The sequence below is a fragment of the Solanum tuberosum genome, unplaced genomic scaffold (genome assembly GCF_000226075.1).
Source record: "Solanum tuberosum cultivar DM 1-3 516 R44 unplaced genomic scaffold, SolTub_3.0 scf00010, whole genome shotgun sequence".
In the NCBI taxonomy this organism is placed as follows: Eukaryota; Viridiplantae; Streptophyta; class Magnoliopsida; order Solanales; family Solanaceae; genus Solanum; species Solanum tuberosum.
Genome location: NW_006238936.1, coordinates 3,787,662 through 3,806,584, shown reverse-complemented (window position 1 = coordinate 3,806,584; position 18,923 = coordinate 3,787,662). Strand labels below are relative to the sequence as shown.

At 32.6% G+C, this 18,923-nt stretch overlaps 3 protein-coding genes across 3 annotated transcripts; all 3 read right to left on the bottom strand.

Annotated features, from left to right (window-relative positions):
• Positions 1–2,774: 2,774 nt before the first annotated feature.
• On the bottom strand, positions 2,775–4,330 carry LOC102594611 (uncharacterized). Its single transcript, XM_006339690.2, has 5 exons — positions 4,185–4,330; positions 4,013–4,049; positions 3,401–3,918; positions 3,151–3,301; positions 2,775–3,036 (listed from the first exon to the last, which is right to left on the bottom strand). The coding sequence occupies exons 1-5, from the start codon at positions 4,188–4,190 to the stop codon at positions 3,023–3,025; spliced, it is 726 nt and encodes a 241-aa protein (XP_006339752.1). The 5' UTR covers positions 4,191–4,330; the 3' UTR covers positions 2,775–3,022.
• Positions 4,331–7,865: 3,535 nt separating this feature from the next.
• LOC107062263 (anther-specific proline-rich protein APG) lies at positions 7,866–8,765 on the bottom strand. Its single transcript, XM_015312683.1, has one exon. It carries the CDS (start codon positions 8,763–8,765, stop codon positions 7,866–7,868), a length of 900 nt encoding a protein of 299 aa, XP_015168169.1.
• Positions 8,766–9,860: 1,095 nt separating this feature from the next.
• LOC102594273 (uncharacterized) lies at positions 9,861–13,438 on the bottom strand. The gene is made up of 4 exons (XM_006339689.2): positions 13,085–13,438; positions 12,713–12,976; positions 11,878–12,037; positions 9,861–10,284 (listed from the first exon to the last, which is right to left on the bottom strand). Exons 1-4 carry the CDS (start codon positions 13,310–13,312, stop codon positions 10,106–10,108), a joined length of 831 nt encoding a protein of 276 aa, XP_006339751.1. The 5' UTR covers positions 13,313–13,438; the 3' UTR covers positions 9,861–10,105.
• Between the last annotated feature and the right edge of the window lie 5,485 nt (positions 13,439–18,923).

The following is an 18,923-nucleotide window of genomic DNA, read 5'->3' as shown; positions in this document are numbered from 1 at the left end:
TTTTCTTGATAACTTCTTACTTGTTGATCTTCTATAATATCGTGCCTCCACATAAAAAATATAGAAATAATTGGAGGAATAGTATTAACTTTGTAATACAATCGGCTATAACTTCAATACGATATTACCACATACCGTACCAAATCGAAGTTTAATTTACCGATTACCGAATTACTGAACCCAAATTTAAATTTTTGATATTTGATATCCATTTAACTACCAATTACCGATTTAGACAATTCGAATCGAATACTGAATGGTCACCCTTAGGTCATACTCCATCCGTCCCATTTTATATGTCATCTTTTTCTATAAATAGTTGGTTCAAAATATTTGTCATTTCATAAAATTAATGCATAAATTAGCTTATTGTTCCTTTTTTACCCTTGTGAGTTATTAGCATTGAAAACATACATTTGACCAACTTAGAAAAGTTAAGTAAATGATTCATGTTCATTGGTTAAATTAATTAATCAAAATAAATTAATTCATATTCATTGATTGAAAATTTGTGTTTCAAAAAAATTAAATAAGTGTAGAAGGTAAAGTTACATAATTTCTTAATGCAAGAGCAAATAAAAATATGACATATAAAATAGGACGAAGGGAGTACAATAGAAAAGCTTAACTAGTATCTTCAGTTTAACTCTATTTTCCACGGTTACTAATAGAGTTTCTTTTTATTTTTTGAAGTTAATTAATATCCATAGTCAGCGGAAGTCTATTTTACACCGTCAAGGGCTTTTAAGGCTTACAATAGGTAAAACTTTTAATTATTTTTAAAATTTTAATATTTAAATAAATACTCGTTGTACTTATAAGGGAAACTTGAACTCAAATTAGAAGATTTCGTTGTCCTTGATTTCATCCTCAATTTTAGGATATTTATTTGGAGTATCCAATATACACTATATCTCCAACACTATTCTAGATAATTCTTTATTCATTATTTTTTTCTATTTAAGATTTAGAGATGTGATATACAAATTTTATTCAATCTATACAGTGATATTTTTTAGTTAAGTATAAGTTTAATAAAAATTTGTGAGAAGATGAGATTGAATTCTATAATTGTCCGAATTTCCTTGCATATATGGTAAATGTCTTGAGCCAATATGACAATAATATGGATCCATTACTAGTACTAGATATATGATCAAATAGTTTTTCTGAAAAAATATGTATATTAATTTTAAACATGAAAATTGGACACACCATTTCTGTAGTTTTGATGAATGGTTTGAAGTGAATTTTTATGAAGTATGAAGTACAAAAGTTGTATAGAGATCAAAAGCCCAGGTTCTTTTGGCTCAAATTATCACGCAACATCACATGAATTTACAATTACTTATATAGACATGAGCTAGAACTTAAGATAAAGTAACCTCCAAAAAACTCTAACGATCATTAGACTTTTCTTGTGGAGGCCAGACATAAATTGGGTAAATTTTTTATGTTTACAATAATGTAACAATATTTTATGATTCTGCAATTTTTCCACTCACTTTTCACTCTCCATTACTAGAAAATTTACGAACTCTTGAATTTAATATTCCATCCGCTCTCTTTTAGTTGTTATGTTGCATTTTTCGAGAGTCAGTTTGACTAAGTTTCAAATCTAAATTAGATTACATTAATTCCATATTTTAAAATATAAATTTAGATATTCAAAAATTATATGAAAAGTAACTACAAATTACATTTTTTTCCATATCAATATGATGATAAAAAATATCTTAAAATGTTAGTCAAAGTTCATATCGTCCGACTCTCATAAAAGAAAACTGACAACTAAAAAGAAACGGAGGGAGTATCAATTTCGGGTAATTGTAATAGCTACGTTGATTTCCCTCAAAACAATATTTGTAGCGCATCCGCCGCCCTGCCAGTAATTATATCTGTAATAGTTCCCTGTTCGACCAAAAAAACAAAGAAAATAGCATGGGAACTAAGCTAAATGACTGAATCGATCCTTAGTTGATGGATTCCAATTAAAAACACCAAAAAATAATACTCGTACTACTTCTAAACGCTAAGGATTGACTAAAGGGAATGTGTTATGAACCTATGTCAATACCATCTACACGGATGCCATGCAATTAGTTATTGGGCCGACAAGAAGCAACAAAATTGGAAGGCCTTCTCAAAGGTTGATTTGGGATCCAGACCCAATTAACAACTGGTTAAAAGGATGATGGATGAAAAAGAACGGTTTATGCAAAATTATTATGAAGAGTCTATATTCTCTCGTCCCCCTCTCTAAGGATCTGATTTCTCATCTCTTTCTATCTTTTAATTCAGTCGTTTGAGTCGTGTAACTATTATTAATTACAATAATTTCTATTGTATCCTTATTGTGTAATTGGAATGTATCTATGAGTTTTTGCTGAGAATTGGGTTTGTTACAGAATGAGATAGCGATTCCCTGTGACAAGAAGAAATATGTTCGCCATATAGACCTATTTGCAAGCTGACAACAATTGACATTACACATGGGATAATTAAGAATATATCATTCTATTTTGGTGTATGTAAGTGGTGCTTTGACATTACACATGCATAACTGCATCGCAATGTTATGCACGTACGAAGTGGGGTATCATGTATATATATGTATGAAAGAATTAATATAGTTGATTGTCAACTCCGTTATTATATATTAACTTAAGATTAATTGTTACAGGAATCAATAAGCTTCAAATCTTCTAAAGTTAGTTTCAAGAGCCTCAATTATAACTACACAAATATATAAATATGTATTTTAAACTCCATGCTGTCAAATAAGTGTAGTAATAGATTCGCATAAATTGAAATAGAGTCTTGTTACAACGATCGAAGACCAAAAGCCACTTTTCATGTAGAATTCACAGGGTCTAGCTTTTGGCAACATATGACATAACGAATATATGGTCACCACATGAGAAATTAACAATTACTACAACTTGCACAAACATTATTATAAGGATAAACATTGCCTCTCATTTCCAAGCAATTAGAATCCAGTACACAGCAACAGCGCAGCTTAGGCAGGGATTTCTGCAAATGCATGCAATGAAAGAAAAATAAATATCAACGCAGAATTAAAATGTTGTCAAAAAATATCAGACAAATAAATTGAAATAGAGGGAACATGTATAATGTAATGAGCACCTAGAATTTGGCGAAGTGAAATAGATTTGGAGGTGATAGGGAAAAGCTCGATCATAGTACTGGCTGCTGCTGCTGCTATCGCCTGACTGTTCTTTATATTTTTTCCTTCTATGTCTGGATGAATCTTCCTTTTCAATGCCCTCGTCATCAACTACGTACGTACAGTACACACAATCAAATCAAATCATTACGTTTATAATCAATTGAAAACATGTCAATTAAGTGATTCATAATTAAGTTGTTAGCTCACTTTTTGTATGCGACGAGAATCCTGTTTAACTCGAGGAATAATCTTCTTAGCAAAAGAAACACCATTTTTCACTTGAGGTAATTTGGAAGATTTCTTATTTATATTAGTAAGGTCATCGTACAAATCTGGAAGCTGAACTTTCTCCTTATCATCATCATCATCATCAGAAAGATCAGCTGAGAATAAATCTGCTAGTGTGATCCTTTCCTTCTTAATATCCCTGTTTGACTCAGCAGCAAGAGGATTGTTGTTCGTGATCACATTTGCCATAATTGGTGACTCCTCAGGTCCATTAATATTTGCAGACATCAACGCGTTATGTTCTTCAGGATCACTAACTGCAATTATCTCAGATACTTCATATTCGTCATTTACAACACTACTTAACTGATCTTTAATTGGATCGAATCCAAATGTGCCGATTGTAAGAATTCCTTCTTTCCAGCCCCCCAACATAGAGTACTCATCATTGCTAATTATAACCTCATCTGTTTTCACATTCCCACAAAACAATCCATCTGCCATAATATAGTAAAATCTTCAACAAACATATTTTTTTTTTTAAAATACTAATCAATTATTAGCCAGAAAAGGAGGATCGGATAGCTTCACCTTTCTGATTAAGTTTACGATGAACCCAACTGAAGATCTACAAACAAAAAAAGAAGAAAAGAGTTTAGAGCTTTGTCACAACAATTTGGAAGACAATAAATACACTTTTGGAGAAATTAACAAGAAAAAGAAAACACCGGTGAGGTACAGATGATTAAATTAAATTGTATACCTTCATTTGTTGTTTGGGAAGTTGGCTATGGGAAATTGATTGAAGTTGAAATATGTGACACGTTAAGCAGTACTGGAGTGGACTCTTAATGGGCAGATAAATAATAAAGTGGCGCTGTGAAGGGTGGGGGAATTAAGGGGGACCAATTAGGTACAAGGTTGAACTACTTGACAAATGTATAAGGCTAAATAGAGGGACCTTTGTTTGTAAGATTATATTGCATGTCATATATTATTGCATGTTTCTGTAGAAAAAAACTACGCACGTTCCATCTCTATAATCTCTCTGACTTGTTCGATGCAGCCCACAAGTACCAAATAAATATACGTTTGTGGCGAAATGGATGAGATCAAGTCTTGATTTCGTGTCATAGAGAATGTTAATATTGATTATGATCCCTTTCCCTTTTAATTGACTTTAATTTGTTCAACGTCTTTTAGCTTTAGGTTGATTTACGTGGTTCAAGAGTTTGAATCAAGAGGTCATGAGGTGCAACAATTTTTTCTTGAACATATATGATCAAAAGTACTATAGTAAGTTCATATTAAGAACCTAAAGGTAAAACCCGTTAAATATAAATCCTAATCTACTTCTTCATGATTATGCGCCTATCTTTTTAAAATTCTGATACGCCATCTACCCATCTTATTGGTATGTGTCATTGCACGAAAGAGAGCTCATAATTAATGTCATCAATCAACTTGAACCTTCAAAAGTAGAAGCAAATGGCAAATAAGAGAGAACATCCCACAAATTGATTCACTTGTCATGTCATTTGACGTCAATTGTAAGGTATTTTCATATGATAAACCCGACCACTATATGAGTTAGGCAATGGGCAGAGGCTACTACTAATCCAAGAATGCCATGACATGATGACAATCATCTAGTAGTGCATGCATTTGGTCAAGTCCTTGTTTCATAAAAAAAAGCAACGATACAAATAATTGTTGCACTTTACCTCGATATTTCGAAAGAAATAGTAATTCATAAACACAATAAAGCTACCAATTATTATTACTAAAATTCTAATTTTTCATCAATTATTTTCCTTGAACTAACAAATCGCCAAGCTGCTACCTTTTGCATTATTGCAATAATTAAGAGACTTCGATTTTGGAATCTTTACTTTGATACCTTTTTCTTTTTCTTTTTCTTTATGTCGGAATACTAGGCGGACCCTTAATAATATAATATCATACGATACAAAAGATATGGAAGATGAAGATGAACATTAGTTCACCTCCTAGAAAAACTTAGAAAAACTCCACTCTTGCATAATATTATTACAAAAGGGGCTTAATATTGATATCATAGTCTTACACCTATCAAGTACTTTCACACCGAAACACTAGAATCGAACCAATATCCACATTGACACTATAAAAGTCACCTAAATAATACAAAAGATCATGCACCTAGGATAACTAAAAACCATATATATATACTATGAATCCAGATATTTAAGATTAAATTTTAAAACAGTACTTCTATCAAACAATTACTGTTATAGATTTAAGTTATATCCGATCAATATGATAGCGTAGAGTTGATTTCTCTTATGATCACTCAACTATTTATTATGTCATAAATTCATTTTTTTTTTTGTTGAAAAAAATATTGAAATCTAGAAGAAATGAGACTTTTGGAGATAATAATATTAGTTGAGAAACAGAATGAAATGTAGAGGGACATAACGTGCAATGGATATATTATGATAATTAAGCAAAGACATCGTAGCGTACGATAGCTAGATGATCAAGCTTTGTGGAGAGGCTGTAATTTTGACGGGTTGTGGCATGTCTTATTGCACCTTCTTCTCATCTGCCAGTCTGTTATATATGATGAGTAGTAAGAATTTTGCTTTGGATTCTCTGTATACAAGAATTATGGTCTTTCATTCAACATGTACATTTGCATTTGTTCCTCTAGACGTGGGTCTTCTCTTATTTTGGTCCTCTCATTTTTATTTTTATTTTTTTATCGTTTCTTTTTCGACAAATTAAAGATAGATATTATAGTACTTCTGCGTACAGGTGCTACCCTAGATATGTTCTTCAACGAAGTAATAGAAAAATCAGTTAATAATTAAATACAGTGCTAGTTTGCTTAGACTTTTTTTAGGTAGTAATTTTATGTTTTTTATTTAATTATATGAATAACACTTCTTTTTTTCATTTGATTAAATCTTGGCATTGTTCCAATCCTTCTTGATTGCACGTTCAAGTGTCATTCTTATTATAGCAAGTGCTTCATCAGTTTATGACTCTTTCACAAACTGAATTGAGAATCCATCATCTTGACTGTTGTGCTTGTTGTAGTGGGACTACACTGTGTATGTTGTAATGCACAACAGTCAAGTATTAGTAGTCCTAAAAAGACTATCTAAAGTCGCAATACTAATACTTGACTGTTGTGCATTACAACATACACAGTGTAGTCCCACAAAGTGAGTTTCGGAGAGAGCAGAGTGTATATATCTAGAGTAGAAAAATTGCTTCCTATAGATAGTCGGCTTAAGGAAAAATAGTCCAAAGAGGTCCCAAAACAAAATAACCCAAGTACAAAAAACAGTCGGTAATAATAAAAATAACCGATAGCAACAAAACAAAAACTATAACAAAGTAATATGCTAACTAGTCGCAGTATATGTAGTAATCAAAATCAAAGGCCAAGAAACTACTAGAATAATATTGGCGGGTTGTTGGTGGGGCCCTAAAGCAATTGATCCCAAATTGAGGATGAGTGAATAATCAAAAATATCTTTATGCTCATAATAATCAAATAGCGACTTAGAGGCAAAAATATCTTTATTCTTTTTAAGACTTTGGTAGATTTTTAAAGGATTTTATATCTCACGTCTTTCTCAATTGAATCACTGTCACATAAAAAGTTAAAATAGTCCAGGCACCGTTACGTTACTGTCACTTAATTGCACAAGGAGCATAAGTGTCACCCTATACTTAATTACGTTATAATTTTTCTTAAATGTGCAATCAGGCCATGTACACAATTAGTTTACTTGAAAGCCAATATTCCAAATAAAAAGAAGGTAGTAAATAACATATTGAAAATAAATAGTCAAATTCAGTTTATAATCTTTCGTAAATTGCTGTACTAAAATGAAGCAATGTTGCAGATGTCCTTCCAATGCCCAACTCTGTAGATCAATTCCATATGGAACGTTTTGAAGAATTCCGACATGTTTTATTTCACTGGAAGAGGTAAAAATTTATCCGCCTCCAAAGATGCATGACATGCATGCGTTTGCTATCATATCTTAAATGTAACACGAATATCTTAGCTAAAATTAAAATCGTAACTAGCTAGTTATGTCATCAAGGCCGATCAACTGATGATTTAGCTTGGTTTCCGTCATTATATTTTTTATTTATTTATGTTATCCCGATTCACATTACAGAAATAATAATAGTTTGTAACACAAATATTTGCAAAACAGGACAACTTGAAAGGAAATTCATAAATTAATGCCGATAACATATTACATCAAAAGGTGGACTACAACTCAAACATGGAGAATCCAGAATCCACGCCCTCCTCATTTTAATTTGTTTATTATCAACTTCTCAAACATCATATAGTATATAGAATATTATTGTTACCTCAACTTCATATGCTTGCGTTTCACCATTGTATCTATAATTAGCAAAGCAGAGGATTTTAATCCGTTGAGAAGAAGATATGGAAACCAGGATCATGGTCAGTGAAACTCGATTCGTCTAAAATCGAGTTGTTCACTCCTTGTACATTACTGTTAATGAACATAGTAGATTCTTCCATCTCCATTGAATTAATGTCACTTTGATCTTCTTTCTTCTTCTTTTGATCTCCTTCAACAGTATTGCCTTCTTCTTTCTTGCCAACAGTTTGGGACTTACCTCCAAACACATTATTAGTAGTAGTATAAGATTTCTTGGTGGAATTTGGTTTCAATAGCATTATTGCCCCTTTGTTTTCGCCAATTAGTGTTACCAACCTCCTTGGTAATTTTTCAAATTTTGTACTACTATCCATAGCAGATTTCTCATTCATCTTAGAATTTCCAGCGGTTTCTTTCCCAGGTAGACGAAACAGAGGCTTTGTTTCGGGGTGTAATTTTGGTGGAGATTCGTTCCAAGGCTTGACAATTCTTGAAGTAGTAGGAGTGGTGGTGGCAGGGGAAGGGGGTGGAGGTGCTGCAGTTTTAGCTGTTGGTTTTGGGGTCTTGGTTTCAGGGCTTTTTAAGCTGAAGGAAGAGGAAGCAATTGGGAGAAATGCAGGAGATGTAGGTGATGAAGAAAGTATTGATTTGGCTGGAGAGACAGGGGCAGTAGATGGTGTTGGAGATTTTGGTGCAGTAATGCCAGGGAACAATGCTCGAATTGGAGTAGCAGGTGGAGGAGGAGATGTGACAGCAGGTGGTCGAGGCTGAGGGGCAGGAGGCCTATATGGTCGTGGAGCAGGAGATCGAAATGCTGTTGGCCGAGGGGTTGGTGGTGGAGTGGGAGCTGGAGTTGGTTGCATTTGGCGACCAAAAGGAGCCAAACGGAACCATGAAAATGGTCTTTGTTGGTTGGACATTCTTCAGGAACACACCACACAATAGAGAACCCCCACTGGACTAATTAAATTGAACTCGAATTTAGGTAACTTCAATGAGTTGGTTATTCAATTCTTTGATGCACACATAAATTTATACATGTCTATGACTAAGGATTCTTCATGAATTCACCGTGGGAAACGGGGACAAAAAGTTACCTAAACTAACAAATAAAAAGATGAAAAAGAAGTAAGAAAAGCATCTGGTTCATTTACAGGGTTTGGTATAAAATCTTTGTTGTCTGCATTCCTCAAGAATACATCACATACTTTTTTGTTAGTGGAATGAAGTTTTCACTTTGATTGGCTTCTCAAAGACTCGGTGACAACTAATAACAACTTACAGCAGAAACAACCCTGCTGGTGGGGTAACAGAATTTTCAACAGTTCTGAGTCTAGAACAAGCCGTTTTCGAAACAGACAGGGGATGAGAGTGAAATGCTCATATTCCCTGCAGAATCTGTCTTAGATATTGTGTGTATATGAAGTAAAATGTTTGAATTGCGGCTTCTACAATTGTACAGTACTGTTGATCATGCAGACTCTGATCAAACTATCTATGATACATAGACAGCATATATATGGTCCTTTTAATTGGAGAGTCATCTTCCCTTTGTTTATCCTTGCCTCAAGATTCATTTTTGTTACAAGAACACAGACATCAAAAGCAAAAAGAGGAAAATCAACGAACAATAACGAATAACAGGTTAACAAAAAGGGGTATTTTGATATGGGGTGTAATTCACTTCAACTGTCTTTGTCTTGACTTTGCTTGCTTGAAATATGATGCTGTCTCCCCCTCTCAAGAGGCTTCAACAGGGTTCTAAGATAAATCAGCTTCTTTTCATTAGTCCTTTACTACTTTTTGTGTATCTTGATTGATTTCCTAGTACGTCCATTTAAGTTGTAGAATAGTAAGTTCTTTTCAACCATCCATTCTTACATTTTGTGTATTATTATCTTCCTGGCACTTTGATCCCATGAAGTATTTTAGCTTAAACAAATTAAGGAATATGAATTCAAAGGATTGTTACAAAGAACTCTAATACCAGAACAGAACTGAATGGATACAAAAGATTTAATATAGTAAACCCCAACTGATTGTGAATTGAGGCATAGTAGCTTTTGATTGATATAACAATACTTACACAACTAGTTTTGACATCCATCCTTTTTCTTTTTTTCTTTGTTTCTAGACAATTCCTTGAAAGGGTCATTACATCTGGTGTACAACAACTTTGCCACACTAAGTAGGATCTCTTCTATTGTGAATGTTTACACACAAGAATGCAGACAACTCGACCTTCAAACTTCGAGCCAATTCAAGGCCAGTTGGTAAATTCGAATACTTTGAAGACAATGTCAATTCCAGTTGGGATTTGCCAAACAAATAGGATAACGTTTAATGCATTCAAAGCTATGTGCAGACTCCTAGCTGTTTCGTTCCCCTTTTGCATTGCTGGTACAAGAGCTGCTGCTGCTGCCCATAGAACTGTAATCCCTGTTCCATGAAAGTTAAAATAAATCAAGTCATGTAGATAAGGTTGCAAGTTCACACCAACATTATGTTCTACAGCATTTTATACCCTTGGAGCTTGTAAGAACTATAAAAAGGTGTACATGCTTTAAAGCCTTGTACTCAGAAATGCAGGACCCGATCACCTCAAAAAACAATGAGTTACTTCATCAAACTCACTGATAACATATGGAGAATATTATATATTTAAAATAGTCATCTGTAAATACAAGGAACTCTGTAAACAGGAACTATTCGGAGCTTAAAGTCTTCTATAATAATATTTTAATTTGGCAGGAGTAAAACTCCCAATTTCCACTGATTGTAGATCTATTGCTCCCACTTCTAATTAAAAAACACGTTTAGGCAGCAATTACAAAGTTCTCCTATTAAGAGATTGTTGCTAACACTGTCTTGACCATATTGCTGCTTTATTCAATACTTCTCCAAGAAAAATGTATGACTATGATCAACAATAGAACACTCTGAAAATCCCACATACAGCGAAATTTTTTTGTTGCCATTGGAAAAAGAATTAGTCCCACACCTATTAACATAGGAACTAGAAGTGGAATGAAAGTATGATCAAGGCATATTTGTTCCGTCTCAATTAAAAGGCAAATAACGTTTCAAGAACAAATAGTTCTGCTTCCGTGTTGCTTTTGTATTGTTTTTTTCTTTTTTCCCTTCTTTGTGTTTTATTCCGTGTATCTTTGACTCTAGCCTCTCATTTGACTCGCTACTTCGTCAACTTTTCAGTCGCTCATGAGTGTGGCATGCACCTCTACATCTTTTCCTATTTACAGTCAAGGACTGCTGCTCATAACTATTAAATATAGAAGGAAAAAAAGGCAAAAAAAATTTCTGCGGACCACATGATTCTACTAAAGTATAACCATACATGATTTTATTTAAGGTATTACCAAAAATATTTACAGTTCTTAAAATGATACTAGATGGAGTAATGATTAATATGAATAAAGTTGCTTAAAATCTCAAAATAGTACTATGTTTAGATTAATGAAGGCAAACTATGGCCTAAAACTATATTTGCTGTGAATGGAAGTAATATGGACAAAGTTTATCAACCATAGGAGGAAAATGCATGCAAGAGGCATGGGACTAGTAAGGCAGTTATGGATAGTCCTCAAAACCGTAAGCAAGCTCTCAAGTCTCAACCAACTTCTAATCTGTGAGGTAGCATTTAAGTCGAAAATCATAGGGGTGACAATAAAAAAAAATTGTTATACTATAGCTGAATACAAGTATAGGATTCCACATACACGCAGAAGCTAAGATTCTTATTTATAGAACTGTTTCCCCTAGTTGTTACTAGTTTGGAGTAACTTAGAACTACAAGTTGAGAGAAAAATATAACACATTGAGTTTAAGTACAACAAAGATATTTATACAATGTCCTATTTTGAAAGTCTTTACTACCTTTCTTGTCACATAAATTAAAGATGATACAATCATTTAGTACTCACAAATAAGGGGAAGAAACACAAAAGAGGATGAAACATATGACACATTTATATTAATGTAGATACATGTATTGATAGGAGATGTGAACATTACCTGCCCCTGCAAACAAATGAGGCCCTGGAAATAACTTTCCTGTTCTAAGCCAGGTATTCAAACCTCCGAAAATTGCCTCAGTCACCCCAAAACCAAGCAATATTGAACCTGCATTGAAGTGTCTATCCCTGAATGAACCTTTGATTAACTCCTTCCGCTCCTGAAAGTTCAAAAGAGGCGACATAAAACATTCAGAACTCGGAAAGTGGATAAAGCATGACCACCAGTTTTAGTAGTACATCTGCAAGTCATTTCATTAGGAGCTCAACCAAAAGGGAATACAAGATTAAAACTATAAAGTCCATCAACACGTTGTAAAATATCTCTTCATTTGCTGTGACATACAATAATTGCAATGGAAAGTTTATTCAAAATAGATCATTAAGATCGCAAAAAGCCAGAACTACCAAAGAATTACTACCAGTTAGTCATATTAGATGACATAGATCCACAAAATGTGTTGTAAACTTTGCAATAGCTTGGCTACGAAGGATCAATAATGTTTTCTTCCTCAAAAACACACATAGTTCCCCCACTGCAGTGAAGTGCCGGATCTAGGATTTTCACTAAGAGAGTTCGGAAAACCTAGTGCCTAGTATTTGAACTTGGAATCTCAAAATGAAAAGTGAACTCCTTAAACCACTAAGTCAACCTCTAGTCTTGTAATTAGGGTATTCAAATTCTGTATATATACATAAAAATGTAAAAACTTGCCACAGTATAATTTTTTGCCAAGGGGGCTTGGGTGAACAACCTAGGACCCCTCTAGATCCTCTACATACATTCTTAAAGGGTATAAAGAACAAAATTAAACTGATACAAAAAAAGAATGGACCTCAGTGAGTTGCTGAATTTTAGCTTCAACAGGGGATGGCTTGGGGTTTTCAATAGGGGTGCCCTCAGGAGTCACAGTGACAGGTTTAACTTCCTTCTTGAGCTCATTAATCTCATTTTGTATAGTCCTAACTCTCCTCCATTGCCATCCAAGATAACCAGCATATAAAGTGTAAACAAACAAACCACTCATAACAATGGGATGAATCAGAGCAAAACTCCTCCCTTCAAAAATCCCAAATTCTCCACCTGCTGCAAATGCATCCTGTAATTCCATCAAATTTCACAAAACCCCAAGATTCAAAATCATCAATATGACGAGTAAAATTACAAAAAGATCAAAACTTTCTCAATAAAAAACGAAAAAACATGCCTGGGCATCAAGAAAGAAAGGAAATGTGAGTGCAGTAAGAGGAAGAGAAGCTGATTTGAGCTGTTCAATGGTGTCATGAAGGAGCAACTTTTGTGGGTTGTAAGAATCTTGATGACATTGTTGTGGTAGAAGAGTAACTGGAGAATGTTTGCAGCTGGGAATTGAAATCTTGAATTTGGGTTTTGAGGGCAAGATTGGAAGTTTGAGAAGGCTAAGTGTGGCAGCCATGGTCTGTGCAAAGATTGATTTTGTCTGACACGTTTAGGAAGGAGAAACTTCAAGAAAACGATAATGTGATTGACAGGAGGAGAAAAAGATAACGAAATTTTTTGTCCGCACCTTTCCAAAGAATTGATTTTGTACCTATTTACAAATTCTTATAAGGGGTATTTATTTATTTTACTTTTATATAAATAAGAAAAAAATATGCTCTTACTTATTTTAGGTAAGTTATTTTGTTAAATATTTTCATAACATTATCGTCAATCATTAGTAGTTTTCAAATTAAGATGAGTTTCTATACTACTAGTCCTCATGTTCTTTAAATCTTAAGGTTCATTAGAGGTTATTTCATTCTAAAACTTTGAATTTATACCTATAAAAATGATGTATATTTCATAGACTCTTGGTTATTTAGCAAGAGATCAAAAATATCATAATATTTATTTTTCTCAAACCTTGTCTTTCTCAAAGTTGAAGAGTTTAAAGGATATTTTTTTTTCAAGATCAACTAGCAGTGTGACTCGATGTTATTGAAGATCAAACATTTTTCAAGGAGGGCGAAATTATTCTATGTTTGAGGAAATTGTAATCACAATTTTGATAAACAAACCTTTTACTTTCGTTCTCGAATCATGGAGAAAATTTAAAATATGAAATATTAAAATATTGTAATATTTCCGACAATCTAAGTACAAGAAAATCCGTATCTTCTTACATTCAAAAAATGTAGGAGAAAAGAACCAAGTTGGGATAAACAAAATTATACGCATACAATAAAAAAAATTCCATTTCATTATATTTTAGTGTTGCCAATAATCATACTATCATGCTATTATTATTGGATAAGCTTCATATGGTTACATGCAGGTGATATTTATTCTAACTCAAAAATAGAAGTATTATATGTTTTTTGAAATATACTTATATATCTAAGTTATAATTAATTATTTTTTACTATTTAACATTCTACGTTCCCTATATATATTCCACATATTTTCATATCAAACCAAACACAGAAATTCGTACTATAATACTTGTGGCCCATAATTTTTTTTCTTTCTTTTTTGGGTATGAAACTTCGAGTATCGTCTTACTAACACGTTAAAATGGTCAAGAAATTACTGGAAACTAAGAATTATATTTGTCAAAAGATGAGAGGGAGTTGTTCGGATGGTAAGCATCCTCAGTATTTTCAATCCGAAGATTATGAGTTCGAGTCATCAAAAAAGCAAAAAAGAGTGAGAGTAACTAGAGAGTAGTAAAAAGAATATCAAAATAATCAGTCAATTAAACATTAAAAAAGTCATGTAATACTACTGCACATTGATTACCAAATTTTGTGGACAAGAAAGGGTTGCTTAAATAGTTAAACTCTTCGCCTTCAATTTATAGATATGTGAATTCAAATCATAAAAAAAAAAAAAAAAACGAAAACTCATAGAAATTGATTAAAAAATATAGAGGTGTTGATATACCTAGAGATTTGATTAATTGGGCTAGGCCAACCCACCATTTTGATTTTGATGGATTCCCAAAGGTCGAACTTCATATATCAGAAAAAAATTCAAAAATAGCAAACATAATAAGTCTATATATCTATAGTTTTGATAATTGTGTTTTATAGCTATATGGGAATTCTTCCCGTATGAAACGTAATCAGAAAGGTACTAATATAATTATCATTTTGGTCTAAGATTCCAATCATCACAAAGTTTCATCAACATACTGATTGAGGATCACAATATTTATTGTTAAATTTTATGAACCTAAGATATTTTGACATGATGTTAGGGAATATATTTGGCTGAACGTCAGACATTTTCTGGCATGGAGTTCACGTGGATAAAGTTTTCCAAAAACAGTAATTTGTGCTTCAAATTTCAATAATCAAACATACCATTTAACAACCAAATTTACCTTAAAATGAATTCAAATTTTAATGACCTAAGATATTCAATTCCCTTCATTTTTATGCTCAATCTGACAATCATGCTCATTAGTCATTAGCCCATGAATCAATATTCGATAACAATATGGGCACATGCTCATTGGCCCAACTAATTTAGCAGGCCCATGTTTCCCTATCTTTTAAGTATGAATAAATTTTAGGTTTAGCAAATGTAAAAATCATATTTGTATGCTATAGCTATAGTTTGTATAATTGCTCTTCATAGCAAAGTGCAAATTTTATGTTTGCTATGGCTATTAATATATATATTTCGGTATACATATATAAAAGAATCAATTGTATAATCTGTTTTGGTATACACATACAAAAGAATCAATTGTATAATTTGTGTTTGTATAAAGCGAGAAAGAGAGAAAGATAAAAGAAAATTGGGCAGGGGAAGATCTGTATTTGTATAATTATAAGTGTGTAGGACGAAAATATATGTATTTATATTTGTATATACAATTTTCTCTCGCTTTATACAAAACACAAACACAATTTTATACATTTGTGTTTGTATAAAAGTGAGAGTGGCGAGTGAGATCTGGGAGAGTGGCGAGCAAGATTCATTGGGGAGAGAGGCGAACGAAAAGATATGTATATATATAGTTTTCTCTCACTTTATACAAACATAAACACATTTTATACATTTATGTTTGTATAAAAGTGAGAGAGGCGAGGGAGAGACTGTCAGTGAGAAAAAAGGAGAGTGGCGAGCGAGAATTTCAGAGAGAGGCGAATGACAACAGTTTGCTACAGGTTACAATTAAATCAAACTATGGTTATAACATTTAATTTGAATTAATAATTTGCTATTTTATACAATTTTCCCTTTAAGTATTTCATGAAACTTCTCTTTACATGATCTCAATATGAAATGATATATTTCAATGAAAAAATCCCTTACTAGCGTAATAATTTGAATATTTCTAGAGAAACAAATCAAACAGTGAAAACTTAACCTTAAAAACAAATGTTGAACAATTTTATTTTTGCTAATGAAGAGGTCATATATATGTCTTCTCTATGTTCCGAATTTAAGGGTGTTTTCAATAATTTTCCAAATAAATTTTTAAAAAAAATAAAAGCAATACACCTTGGCATGTACATTAGTCATGTGGTGTGTAATGAATTATACAAAAAGATATACACACATGTGCAGTGGATGGATACAAGTAGAAGATTCATCAAACGTATGCTACACTTGCCATTGACAAATTTTTGTGCATTGCTTGCGATTTCCATCCTCAAAATATACCATCCTACACATATTATATTATTATATTATATAAATATATACTATCTATTTATTATACGTACGTGCAAAACAATCAAGTGGAATTTTATTTTTTTTCTTAATTTTGCCGATAATTATGTTTTTCCAGTTAGCCACCCTGGCTGTGAGATCTGGTTTTCTTCTTTTTCTTTTCACCATTTTTTGTTTGTTTCTTTTTTCCTTTTCTTATTAAAATATATTTTTTAAGAGTATACTGAAAACAAAGGAAGGGTAAGATAATTAAGATTGCCACTTTTTTCTACATTACATCGCATAACAAAGTAAATATAAAAATATAAGAGGACTATGAAACAATTATATATACATAATATTGAGTAAGTTACCTAGTTGATGTTTTCTATAATTTTAATTTTTTTATTAGAAAAGAGAAACTTAAAGCCATGTTTTGTAGCAAGAAAAATCTAACACATGGTCATCGATCGTGCGGATAAAGTCATCTTAGTGAACAAGTCCAATTTTGGTGATCCAATAATCCCAAATAGTATAAGAATTGCTAAACAGAAAATCGAAAAGGGCAGGTAACCTAATAAGGGAATTACTATTAATATTACGAAAATTCGTCGAAATCAACGTTACCAACTCGCCTTTTCATCAGAAATTCCGTCGGATTAGCAATTTCTGGTTATAAAATGCTGTTTTTACAGCATGAAATAATCAGAGGGAAAAAAACTTAAAAAGAACAGAACTGAAATGAAAAGGTCATAAATATAATTATATTATATTATATAGTATAATATATGTGGTAGTTCCTTGTTATAGAATTATTAATATAGCTTACACGTTAGGTACGCGTAATCACGTATACTGTTTTATGCCAAAAGACAACAAAATGCATTATTAATTAAAATAAAAAGAACGGAGATAACAAATTAAAGACAATAAATTAGAAAATCGTGGCATAAACATAATGATCAAAATATCATGAAGTTACTTGACGTTTCTTTCGAATAATAATAATATTAAATGTCGTGGAGAATATGCTTAGTTGTATAATAATTCTCGCTATGGCCAGGCAACTAGCAAAATCGCCGCTGTTTGAAGAGGCCATTAATTTTATAATGATGAGATACCCTAACTGACTAAATATGTTGTTGGATTGGACCACATACATTGCCTTCAAAAATTTATAGTATTATCAATATTTTTTATGTACCTCAAAATAACCTACTACAACTTTCAGCCATACAAATCAAAATTCACTTCCTAATACAACAATGTCATATCTAAGTAAAATTCGACCAGTGAGGTTTGTCAAGGGTGGATGTACGCAAACCTTGATACTATCTCGTAGAGATAGATAAACTGTTTCCGAAAGACCCTCAACTCAAGTGTAACGAATTCAATTCATTTCCCAATACTTTTTTATATGTAATTAATTAATAATTATAGTCCCTTGCCATTATTTGTTCTTCAATTTCTTACTTTAGAAACAATATTTGGATTGTTGTGTTTGTTTATTATTTCTCTTTTGATTACATGCAAATTAAACCAGTAATAATAAAACAAAATAATCATTGACTATTTTACATTTAAAAGTACTTCAAGCACACAACTACTGTGGCAAAAGAAAAGGGCCAAAGAATTTTGGACCACAGAAAGTTACTAAGCACACAACTTTTTTTATTCGCTTAGGTCCAAAATGGCACTACGAACTAAAGTTACGTCTAAGGAATAATAAATATTCATGATGTAATAATCGAAATCTCTTCCTCCTTAATTACACGTTTTAAATTCTATGTGAATAGGAAAAACACTATCAGGTGAATCTCCCAAAAATGGGTAATAAAACTACTATGTACATATATACTGAAGATGGATTTGCAAGTTGCAACTACCTTGCAGGTAGAGGGAAAAAAAATACATATTAATGTATTTTGTGAAAGGAATAGGTCATAGACTCATAGGTTATAGGTATAAAATTAGCAACTAAGTAGTAGTAGTTTTATGTCTTCATCAATTGTGATCTCTTTCTGATTAAGATACTCATGACCATGAATAACCAGTCCTTTAATTTTAGACTAAAAAAATTAAAAGCATGACTAGTATTCGAAAACTCTTTAGATGTATTTTGTTAGAAGAATCAACTGAGGAAAGCAAGTGAGGGCGTCGAGTTTACGCTCTTTCCTCCTCTTTCGATAAGCTTTTCATAGCCGTAGTCGTACTCAAGTACCCTTGCAGGGGAACCCACTTCTGAGATGGAGAGAGGCAAAAAAAGACGGGCTTTCCTCCAACTGGCACGATTGAAATAGACGGCTAGGAAGGTACGAAGTGACTCGACTCTAAAGGAGAGGAAGGAGGCCATTGGATGAGGTTACTTCGTTCCTCTATATAAAAAGAATCCGCCGCTTACCTAGATGCGGTGCTTGTCC